This window comes from Lynx rufus, unplaced genomic scaffold (assembly GCF_022079265.1).
Source record: "Lynx rufus isolate CCGP_SWC_20201006 ecotype Redwood Valley unplaced genomic scaffold, mLynRuf1.p SCAF_3, whole genome shotgun sequence".
NCBI lineage: Eukaryota > Metazoa > Chordata > Mammalia > Carnivora > Felidae > Lynx > Lynx rufus.
In genome coordinates, this window is record NW_025814845.1 from 137964280 (window position 1) to 137976784 (window position 12505).

At 38.0% G+C, this 12505-nt stretch overlaps 1 protein-coding gene across 3 annotated transcripts in view; it reads right to left on the reverse strand.

The window, feature by feature from the left end:
- Positions 1–8492: 8492 nt before the first annotated feature.
- Positions 8493–12505, reverse strand: part of MARCHF1 (membrane associated ring-CH-type finger 1) — an 87075-nt gene continuing 83062 nt past the window's right edge. For 2 of the 3 annotated variants that reach the window (XM_047092454.1, XM_047092456.1), the window contains one exon: positions 8493–9563. In XM_047092454.1, the coding sequence (XP_046948410.1) occupies positions 9265–9563 (299 nt within the window). In that variant the 3' untranslated portion in view covers positions 8493–9264. Of the gene's footprint in view, positions 9564–11935; positions 12008–12505 lie in introns of all 3 variants that reach the window. The other variant, XM_047092455.1, reaches the window with a different exon arrangement.

The following is a 12505-nucleotide window of genomic DNA, read 5'->3' on the forward strand; positions in this document are numbered from 1 at the left end:
TTATTTCATTTTCAGTGTTTCAGTGTTTCAACTGATGCTGATTTGCTTTCTTTAGTAATCTTTGTAAGAGTATGGTTTTATGGTTAGAGAAGTTCCTGTCTCTTTAGTCACTGGAAAGTGTCCTTTTTTTTTGGGGGGGGGGTTCATTTTTGTTTCAAAATGGCTATAAACACTGAATCTTTTTTGTTCTTTCAATATATGAAGTTTATTGTCAAATTGGTTTCCATACAACACCCAGTGCTCATCCCAAAAGGTGCCCTCCTCAATACCCATCACCCACCCACCCCTCCCTCCCACCCCCCATCAACCCTCAGTTTATTCTCAGTTTTTAAGAGTCTCTTATGCTTTGGCTCTCTCCCACTCTAACCTCTTTTTTTTTTTTTTTTTTTTCCCTTCCCCTCCCCCATGGGTTTCTGTTAAGTTTCTCAGGATCCACATAAGAGTGAAAACATATGGTATCTGTCTTTCTCTGTATGGCTTATTTCACTTAGCATCACACTCTCCAGTTCCATCCATGTTGCTACAAAGGGCCATATTTCATTCTTTCTCATTGGCACATAGTACTCCATTGTGTATATAAACCACAATTTCTTTATCCCTTTATCAGTTGATGGACATTTAGGCTCTTTCCATAATTTGGCTATTGTTGAGAGTGCTGCTATAAACATTGGGGTACAAGTGCCCCTATGCATCAGTACTCCTGTATCCCTTGGGTAAATTCCTAGCAGTGCTATTGCTGGGTCATAGGGTAGGTCTATTTTTAATTTTTTGAGGAACCTCCACACTGTTTTCCAGAGCAGCTGCACCAATTTGCATTCCCACCAACAGTGCAAGAGGGTTCCTGTTTCTCCACATCCTCTCCAGCATCTATAGTCTCCTGATTTATTCATTTTGACCACTCTGACTGGCGTGAGGTGATATCTGAGTGTGGTTTTGATTTGTAGTGAATCTTTTTTTAAATTATTTTTTGATGCAAAAAAGGTGATTTTATTAAAGCACAGGGACAGGACCTGTGGGCAGAAAGACCTGCCAAACCTGAATCTTAAGAGAAACTGTTTTATCTGGTCTGATATTTAAAAAGTCTTACTATTCTGTTAGATAAATAACTTATGAAAATGGCAGATTGTGCTCTCCCTTAAACATTTGTTCCTGGTTTTCCCTATACCATCAAAGCAAAAAATAGAACAAGCACCCTGGTTGGAACTAGAATAGGTAGGTATTTGTTGAATGGAAGAATTTACTTTATCATTTAGGATAGTAATTATAATTCATAATTTTATTATATATCATTATAAATAATTACCTGTTACTCCTGGCTGGACCAAAGTAGCCTAAGAGATAATTTGTTGTTACAGTATTGCTTTTAAGTGATATCCCTAATCATTATCTATAGAACATGTTCTTTTCCTGCAGGGATAACTTGTGCTGCCTTATGTAGGCTCCTTCCTTTCGGTCAGTAGATTGTCTTTGCAAGATGGCTTCTGCAGTCCATGGCCTTGGAAGAGAACTCACTGGCAGTTCTTTGTAAACCAGGGGTGGTGAATTTTTTTTTTTTTTTTGTAAAGACCCAGATAGTAAATATTTTAGGTGTTGCAGCCCAAATGCAGTTTCTTTTTGCATATCTCTGTGTGTGTGTGTGTATGTTTTACTACCCTTAAAAAGGTAAAGCTCATTCTTAGTTGTGGCCATACACAAAATAGGCTGGATTTTTCCTGCTTGCCATAGTTTGTCAACAACAAGCGGAACTTCCACGGATATGAGCTAATGGTACATCTCTAAGCTCAGAGCCGTCAACTCTGACAGTGGTCTCTTTCCAGATATCCTAGTCACTTCTTTTCCTCACCGACATAGGTGTCTCCTTAGGACTCTGTCACCTCAAATAGGAGCTTTTACTATTCTTCTATCCCTGTGTTTCAGGAGCAGGAGATTAGACAGGTGTCCTCTTTGCTCTATTGCCACTGCCACTTCTCTGTTCTTTGAAGTTCTATCACTGTCACCCTTTCCTTATTATCTCACCTCCCAGAAGAACCTTCTCATTCATTGAAGACTTTACTTGGCTTAGTTTTCTTCTCCCTTATTTTAATCATTTCAGTGAATCCAGGACCTTGTGGATAACAAATCTAAAATTGTGACCCTTTTCTCCACTCCATTCAGACACTTCTCAGTGGCCACACCCAGATACTTACCAGCTCCTGAAACTCCCATAAAATTCGACTGTTCTGTGCTCCATTCACTATCTCCTATCCCCCTCCACTGCTGAAGTTCTGTACTTTGACCTCATTCTTTCATTGTGCACCACCTGTCTCCTGTTTTCAGATTCTTTTATGTTTTGTTTAGATTCGGGTTTTAGAGTTGCCTCCTGTCACATGCTCGCCATCCCTCTGCCCCTGACTGCATAGTATTTGTCTTTCAAAACTCAGAGGAGCACACCAGGTTATCTGTCTCCTTTGTACCTGTTGTTCCCAAGTAGCTCAGCATTTGTGGAGAGTATCAGGTTTTTCCATTCATGTTTGTACATCTCAAGTGGGTTCTCAATACTGCTTAGCAGTTTTACTGTGTACCTGTAATAAGTTCATTTTTCCAACGTTTAGATAATTTTCACTACTTTAAAACATTTTTTTTTTTTGATGTTTGTTTATTTCTGAGAGAGAGAGAGACAGAGCCCAAGCGGGAGAGAGGCATTGAGAGAGGGAGACACAGAATCCGAAGCAGGCTCCAGGCTCTGAGCTGTCAGCACAGAGCCTGACACGGGGCTCCAAACCCACGAACCATGAGATCATAACCAGCCGAAGTCGGACACTTAGCCGACTGAGCCACCCAGGCGCCCCTCACTACTTTTTCATGTTCTAGCTTAGCTTTAATATTTGCCTCCTCAACCGACTTTCAGTTTATATACATCGTTGAGACAATGAAACTGCTCTCCCCTTTCCGTCTCCCTCCCCTTCCTTCCCTTTGCATTTTATGGATGTAGCAGCTTTTCTCCTTTCAATGGCAAATACTCCTATTTGTGTCCTGGATCCCAATCCCTGTTCTCTCATCAGGAACCTTGAATCTCTCCCAAGTTTTTCACCTAATTTCTGAAAACTGCTTGTAAATCATCTTTGATTCTTCACTTTCTCTCTTCCATACCCTCCCAATTAAATTTAATTAGTCGGTATTTGTAGTTCTGTTTTCAGAAAGTCAAATCAGTCCATGTCAGGCCATCTCCACTCTTTGCCCTTACCTGTCACTTCCTCACTGGCCTTCATGCCACCATTCTTGTTCTTCATAATCCATTCTCTGGAGTTGCTGATGAATTTTTGAAAATGTACACTACAATATGCTACTCCTTTGTTCATCTTGTTATAGTATCATTCTGTCATTTCTTAATGGTATGTTTATTTGATGGGTCTAATTTTGTTTCTAAACACTTATTTTTTCAGAACAGTTTTAAGTTCACATCAAAATTGAGGGGAAGGTAAAGAGATTATCCGCTCTGCCCCCACACATGCACACCTTCCCCCATTATCGACACCCCCTACCAGAGTGCTATATTTGTTACAATTGCTGAACCTACATTGACATCCATTATATTTGGGGTGAAATTCACATGACCTACCATGGCCAAAGAGGCCTGAAATAATTTGATTCCTAACTGCTTCTCCAACCTTTACTTGTTTCCACTTGCCCTTGGCTTATTGTACTGCAGGTACACAGACAGCTTCTGTCTATTCCTAGAATGGCCAAACTGTTTTCTATTGTGGAACAACTCTGCTGGCACCCTGAAGACCTTGTGTTTATCCATTTAGGCCAGGCTAGGTTCAGGCTAACCTGAGCCATGATGGCCCATGATCTTCCTGGAACACAAGGATTTGGGGCATGTGAGGAACTATCATGGGCCACTTCATGTATGCCTCCCTGTCTCCCAGAGAAGACGTGAGACAGTTGTCCTTGCCTCCAGATTTTTTTTTTTTTTTTCAACGTTTATTTATTTTTGGGACAGAGAGAGACAGAGCATGAACGGGGGAGGGGCAGAGAGAGAGGGAGACACAGAATCGGAAACAGGCTCCAGGCTCTGAGCCATCAGCCCAGAGCCTGACGCGGGGCTCGAACTCACGGACCGCGAGATCGTGACCTGGCTGAAGTCGGACGCTTAACCGACTGCACCACCCAGGCGCCCCCAGATTTTGATGAAGTATGAGACTTTACATTTTGAGTCCCTTTAGGGCATAGCTGCAGGCCACAAAGTTGCTTAGCTACAACATAGAATTAGTATCTCAGCAACAAGGTGCCCACCCCTTCTGTTGCATTATAGTGTCCTCTTTCGTGTCTCATGCCCCCTCTTTTTGTGTCTTTTCTTGGGACAGGACTCATGGGGCTACTGGTGGTTTGTCTTTCTTCTGCTATCACTGTAAATAATAAACTTTGTGACCCTAACAAGGGCTTGCTGTTTCTACGGTAGCTGAATCTTGCTTGACAACCACTTGGGACTTTGCTTATTGTTCCCATTGCCTGCATTGCCCTTTCCCTGAGTTCCAAGTATTTCTTCCCATTCTCTTCCTTTGGTATCTCTATCACATCTCCCAGTTTTAGGATCATTAGCTGAACACACAGTGACAATGACTTGTGATCCAGGAATATTTGTTGTAATTCAGGAGGTGTGAGAAAACTGTAAGTTTGGATATCCAATGAGGCAGAATGAGCACATACAATTAGTCTACCAGAATGACCTGGAGGTGGCCTTGGGCTAGGCAGTGGGTTTACCCTGAATTCAGGTTTAGAAGTTGGGGCTTTGGAGAGACATTTTCTTCTCTTACCAGCAAACATCATAGATTAGAAATTGATTCCACAGTCTTTCTCCTATTATTTAGTATGTAGGAAATTATCTAAATTTACTATTTTATTATGTCTGAGTAGACAAATGCTGTTAAATTCTTTGGTATATCCAAGCCTTATTTATGAGACAGTCCTTTCTTTACATTATGATTTTTCTTCTAGGGTTTTGCTGTTTTGTTTTTTTGTTTGTTTTTTTAACAGGTTTTGAAAATCTGTTTAGATTATTTCTATTGGTTTTCCCCTGTTAATGCACCTCTTTATTCCCTTCTGTAATGTCAGGGTGAATCCGCTTGTGTTGGCTTTAAAGTACTATGAATCTGTTCAGAAGCTGCTTAAACATCCAGACTGTTATAAAATCTTAAGAACTCAAGATTTTTTGAATGTCGCAGATACAAACCTGCAGAAATCCTGGTAAATTAGGCAAAGAGTACAGAAACCACAACAAAAATTTAGGTCACTTGTTTAATATACAAAGTCTTTCTTTCACAGATAATTATTTTCTTTTCCTTAATTCATCTCAGTACACATTATTCACAAAACAGTAAGTTGTTAATGCAAGAGAATTAGGTAAAACCAAAAAAGTACAAATGCTCAATCTCAAAAATTGCACACAGTTAAAATAATTTTTCCTCGTTTGTTTTAAATGTGATATCCAATTTCAAAATGGGCTTCAGATTTGGAGGAAACATTGCAGCCCAAAATAACAGCACTTCCTTTCAGCTGTATTGATATGTAAAATAGCACCTTTGGGCTGACTTAAGAAAAAAAAGGTTTTTATCTTTCTTAATTAAAGTGTAAGTCTTTCACAATTATTATATAACAACTACAATAATGAATAATAAGTTTAAAGAGCTCTACTTTGTTCCGAAATATTCATTGGCAAGGTAAGGAAAGGTAAACTGTCAGTCAAATGGAATAATCTTCCCCACCACACCCCCTTGGCAATTACAGTCTCTTAATGATGTCATTGCTCTAATGAGCTAATTTTCCAGCCAAACAGTAGATGTTTTAGGGGTACCCAGGGACCTTTTGCAAAACAAAATAAACGAGGCTATCTCTGGGGCAATAATCACATGTAATAGCAGCTCAGAGTGAGATTCAAGCCGGGGATATTTTAAAACACTTCTTCAATATACACCTATCTTCAGTGTCTCCACTGCTATATCCCAGGTTGATGGGATCATTTTTGTTTGGATTTTTTTTAATTTTTGTTTTACTTGTGTTTGTTCTCAAGCTTAATTGCCTTTTGGACTTCACTCTTTAAAAAAAAAACTGGAATTTCATTCCTTTACAATTCAATCTTTGATACAATGAAAGTGAGAGTTCTTTTAAAAATTAACAGCGTAAATGTCTGTAGTTTATGGTATTGATACTACCAAATGCATGATTATAAAAAGCCAAGATTTTTAACAGAATTGTGTTGCCATTCTTCAATTTCAGTCCTTTGTTTCAATTCCATTTTTTTACATGAGCAGGAAAACATGCTTCAAAAAAACTGTCAGCCTGGAGAGTAGTTTTTGAAGGGTATATCCAGTCCACAACAGTATTGTCACAAAGCCAAATCCTTTCACTGAAAGGGCAGTTGCCACACAAAATATGAAAGGAAATCAACATTAGGTTTTAAATGCATGTAATTATTTCAGATTGTTTGAACTATAAACAGCCATTATAGGAAAACTTTGTAAAAGATTTAAATTCGGGAGTTCAGGGTTTATATATGAAGTTCAGAAGAGTAATAGCAGAATAAAAAGCTGACTGTTAACCTTCTAGGGAGCTATATGTATTATTATATTCTCATTACAAGAAAGTCAAGGCTTTTGTAAGTTAATTTTGAGAATTTAGGTATGATCTTAAAACACTATGTCGTATTTTCTTGTTAAGACAGTAATGCTGATCTTTTCATTCTAGAAATATTTTCTTAGTGTTAGGTGTGACCCTTAATAAACAAGGCCTATTAGCCAGTCCTCTCCCATTGAGAAATGAGCTATGCATTTACCAATCTTTAGATTTGTACAGAATTTAAATAGTATTTTTGGTGGTAATTAAAGTAAATAATCATTTTCCTTCCAGAGCAGACAAAAGAGATAACATTTCATTGCTTGCTGGTGACAGATTCCCTCCCACTTCCTCCCCCACCCCCCCAGGGAATATATGTAAACAACTTGTTCCCATTGCTAAGCTCCTGGAGAAATGGATTAGTAAAAAGCTTAGGGCAATTAACAGAAAAATTGAATCAAGGTTAATCTATTGGGTGATATGCCATGGTTAAATCACCCAAAGCTTCTATTCATGAGTATTTATCTTAAAACTTTAAAATAGAAATTTAAGAGGAAGTTAATACAAATTTTAGTCTGTTTAAAGTTCATTAATTTTTTATTACACCACTTTTGCCCTTATTTGTGCAGAAATTTTGGTACACTTTCGTTAACTTCAACTGGGTCTTCCCTGTGCCTTTATTCCATACCCTCCATAACAAGTTTTAAGAAAGATGTTTTAAACCTTTTGTTTCCTGACTGACCAAAAACCTTACCACTTTTCTCATGTACATACATGAAGTCACACACACACACCACACACACACACACACACACACGACATTGTTTACCTTTTCTTTATTTCTAGGAATTGGGACTATTTGGACTGTCAGCCACTACTAATATTCATATCTTTCTCCTCATTAAAAGGTTATTTCCTTTTCCTTTCTTATATGATAATCCGTGAAGAACAAGCACACTGATAATTACAAAGTGCATCGATGTGATACCCAGGTTTGTGCAATGCGATACCCATGCTTTGGTCCTTATGGCCATCACAGTTGCCTTTTCACAATAATAAATATGACAGCTAACAAAAATAAATCACCTTTTAAAATGTAGAACCTCTTTCTTTGACAGGTCACTACATCTATAATCATTAATCTAGCTCACTGCAGAATCTATCCACGCTTCAGTTTTACATGAATATGCAAGGAGCACGATAATCAGCTGCACATCAAACCTCAACAACTCAGTTTATTACTTATCACAAAATCTATTCAGTATCTTTACTTCCCAGCTGAGCAGGGAAATGCTGTCAGCTTTTTCAAACAGAGTCTAAATGCTTAGTCATAACTACTCCTCTGTCAAGTTGATACCACATGTGGATTAAAAAAAAAAAAACACATTTGACCTAAGAAAAATATTTAATTTCTGTTTCCCTATCATCTGTGCTTCATAGTAGCAAACAAGCTAATTTCAGAACTTTGCCACAGATCATTTCATCCTTCCCTTTTTTTTTTTTTACCTTTTAGAGAAATGGTAAGTTCACCTAACTCAGGATGTTTAATTTGATGAATGTAAGTGCTTCATAAAACTGTAATATTTGAGAGACTCTGAATAAAATAATGAATTGAGCTGTTGTTTTTAAATATTCAACTGTTCGATGAAGCAGAGGTCCTGCCTCTAATTTTAGGGCTGTGCTATCCAGTACAGTTAATTCAAATGAAGATACGTTGTAAAGACAAAATACATACTGGATTTTGAAGACTTGGTTCATAAGAAAAAGATGTAAAATATCTCAATTTTAATACTGATGACATGTTGAAATGATATATAGTGTTAAATAAAATATAAACATTTCATTTAGTTTTACTTTTTCTAATGGGGCTGCTAGAAAGTTTAAAATGTATGCATATGATATGTCCTGCGTTTGTGGCTCACGTTATATATCTGTTGGACAACACTGTCTTAAGAGGGACGAGATAAAATATAGAGCCTGATAGTTGATTTCAACTTCTGTAGGTATTTAACAGTGCTAATTACACCCAAAAACCTCTGAAAATCTTTTGCTCATGACTTAAACATAATTCTAAGTATTGATCTCTTCAAATGTGTATTGCATCTATTTTAAAAACATGCATCTGTTAAAACAACTGGACTCCACTATAGCCATAAAAATCTGTTAGCCGTCCAAAGTATAAATATCAAAATATGCATCCTCTAAGTTTGCTTCTGATATGACGTAAGGATAATGTAGACAATTTCAAGCTTAAAACCAAGTATGTTTCTTATTTCTGGATGAGAGAGTTAACATTACAAGGCCTTAGAAGAAATACACATTGCAATTCAAGTCTGTATTCTTAAACTTTGTCCTGCTATCGTGAAGATGCATGTGTCCATGTAGTCTTTCGTCATTGCCTGAAAGCATATCTCGCTCCATTGGTTCTTAATTGTCTTAGAAATCACCTCTAGCAAATTTTTCACATTTCTGTATCACACTTTGGACTGCTTCATGGGATCCTGGTCATCGGTGCCTTTTGGTCCTTTCCTTTTTTGAGCAAAGTAAGGAAGAATGAGTCAGTAGGAGAAAGGAGAAGATAAAGGAGTGAATAATTCAGGATCACTTCTGTTATTTGTAGTGGCTAAGGGCTAGAAAGATACCCTTCAGTGAAGAAACTCCCAACTGTTTGTGTCACACCGGGATGACCTCAGGGGGGCCTCCCTCTGCAGATGGCAGTGAATTTGTACCCGTTTGTGATACAGGCACCACCACAGCATCTTTGATGTCCGTGTTTATGTTACACGAGAAATTCTTCTCCTGCTTTTTGGCAGTGTCTGGGCAATTTTGCACAAAGATCACACGGTTGTAGGCCTTCAGCCTGCGCCATAACTGAACGTAGACTTTACACTGTACGTACATGAAGACAAGACCTCCCGTGAAGCCAATGGCCACCACAACCAGTTTTGTCCAAAATGGCCATTCAAGAACACCTTTGAAATAAAAAAGAGAATGTTATCACCAAGTTGTTATCAATGGACTTGGTAATTTTTTTTTCTATGACTCCTTCAAAAGACCATGCCTGCCTACTAAATTTTGTGGATAAGAAATATATTGTTAACAGGCAGTAAAATTCTAACCAGAATTGCTTAATTGCTTTCAACTCTTTTAAAGGTACTGTTGAAAGTCTACAGGAAGGAGCTCACCTACCTCTATAATGGTCTTATTTCTCCTTATAGCATCAAGTATGTGACATTAGACTTCAGATACTTACTTTGACATTTATTCCTTATAGTGAACATACTAAGTGAAAGAGTCAGTTTAAAATTCTTTTAAAGGATTTTACCTTACCTAAAACCTTAAAGGTCCACCTTAAAATCTTTTAAAGGTAAAGTAATAGGTACTTTTATAGGATCACCCTCATTCCCTTTAAAATTAAATAAAAAATGTGAAAGAAAGAAGCTGTCACATCTCACCAGAAACAATTCCTGAGTAAAGGCATGCATCAAATTTAGTGTTTTAGTCATTTTTGTTTCACAAGTCTTTGTCGCTGAGAACCACTTTCTTACATATCAATATTTTCTCTTAATTTCCACCATAACTACAAATTGTCTTTCACAATTTTTAAAACTATTTCACAAGAGTTTCTGTAGCTACAACAATATTATGAATGTTAAATACATGAGAGTCAGGAGTCCATCTCTTGCCAACGTCAGTGTGTGTGGAGGGTATAATAGCCATCTACGTTCATGTGAAAGGCTTTAGTATGTTGGGCCAGGAAGAGTTGGTTAGAAATCCTAGTTTATGAGAGTTTCTGATTCTATTTTGGGTTTTTATTTACTTATACCAATGGATAGAGTTATAAGAAGTCCTACCTATGTTTTGTAACAGTGACATATGCTTTATGCTTCTGTAAGAAAATAGACACAAGGGCTTGTTCAGCTCTTACCTTAGTTCTACCTATGCAAGGAGAACAACCATCTGACACACAGACCGAGGGTAGACTAGTGGTTCTCAACAGGGGCAAGTTTTGTTTCCCAGGGGACATTGGGAATGTCTGCAGATACTGTTTATTGTTACGCCTGGTGTTGGGGTGGGGTGCTACTGACTTTTAGTAAATATAGGCCACAGATGCTGCATAAACATCCTATAGTGTGTAGGATAGCACCCCCCCCCCCCCAACGAAGAATTATCTAGCCCAAAATGTCAGTAGTGCTGAGGTTGAGAATTCGTGAAGATAATCATTTAAGCTTCTTAATTGCAGGGAGGATTCAGTATGCAGATCAGATATCTTGAAGTTCTCCAAATTTAGAAAGATTTTTGCTCTTGGCTACTATATTGATCCGTAGTTTCTATGTGTTTGGAATGTTTTAACCACAGACAAGCTGGAGAAGACGTGCTTTATCTCCCATTTGGGGGGAAGTCCCCATGGGTTACATCCAACTTTCCCCTCTGCTAAATCAAACTACCAGCTGTTCTAAGAGTCTGGAGGTTTTCCATTTCTGAGGCTTTGTCCATGATATTTTTTCCCTCGGTTTTCCTTCTGTACTTCTGCATGTCTACTGTTCCACAAAAGCCAACTAAGAAGTAATTTCCAGCTGGAAATAAACCCGCATTCTTCCAGTTTCATGTTATTTCTTCCACTTGTGGCATGTGTTAACTTTCTAACAAGTTATTTTTACTTTGGTACACCATAATCTTGACAAGCACAGAATTTATGTCTGGTTGGTCTTAATTTTCCACAGCGCCTTGCTCAGTAGATATTTCAAGGATGAATGAAAGCTTTTGAAGTTCCAACTTGGATTGCTTTGCCTCAGTCTTTTTAATATAACCAGAGGTGACAGCCTTTCTTCACTTGTCCATGAAGCCCTGCTTTCATTGGTGGATAATCTGAAGAATCCACTCTTGTCCTACCTCTCCTTCCTGAAATAATGGCTGGAACGCATAATATACTTGAGAATCTGGGCCATTTTCTCTAATTCTGGGAGTCTGGTTCTTCCACTTTCTTTCACAATGTTCTCTGAATTGATTTTGTCTCCTCTAGTCATTTCCTTCGTATGTTTGGGAAGTCAGGGCTCCCAGTACATCCATCAACAGTTTAGAGTGTGCAATATCCCCCTACCCTACATCCAGAAGTCATTTGGGTACAAACCCACAGTCCACGTGACATCTTCTCTCAGAGACAGCCTGATCTTTCTCTTTGGTTTTGACTAAGTGGGCAAGATTTTTGTTTTCTATAAAGATATTATTGAGCAGTTATAAGATTTTACCTTGGAAAATTCACCTAAAGGACATTGTGAGAGGAGATAATAACATGGGGCTAAGTGAATTTCCAAGAATGTTTCCATTGGCAAGATGTATTTACCTCCTTTTATCGAGACTTAGAAATTTGTCTTCATGCTCAACCTTGTTGGACTCCTCAGTTCTATGGTGTCTTCTGTAAAGAAGAAAGAATGTACACAATAAGGGTGGTAGAAAAGTGAAGGCACAAAGTCTTGTTCCTTGTGGATCCTTTGTGTAAACAAGTAATTCTTGGTCCTCACTAATATATATTTGAAGCTGGAACCTGAACTTGGAAATGCCAAGAGCTCAAAGTTGTTTCTACCTGCCAGTTTGGAAGAGGAATTTGAAATTCAACTTGAGGCAATTCAACCATCTGTTCATTTCTCTGAAGCCCAAGGATCTATCTGTAGTTTTGCCTTTGTGCTTGGGATCTTTCTTCAGAAATTTCTGTAGGCTTAGGAATAAACTCTCTGTATCCCTACCTTTTTAATGTTACCTTTTAAACATTAACAGGAAACTTGCTTGGAAATTCTTGGGTAAGAATTGGAGGAGCTTGGAAGAGCAGATGTTCTGTCCACAACCATTTTTTAAGGAAATGGAAGTCTTCTCTTGTCCCCTATAATAGGTAAACCTGACTCATTCACTGTCCATA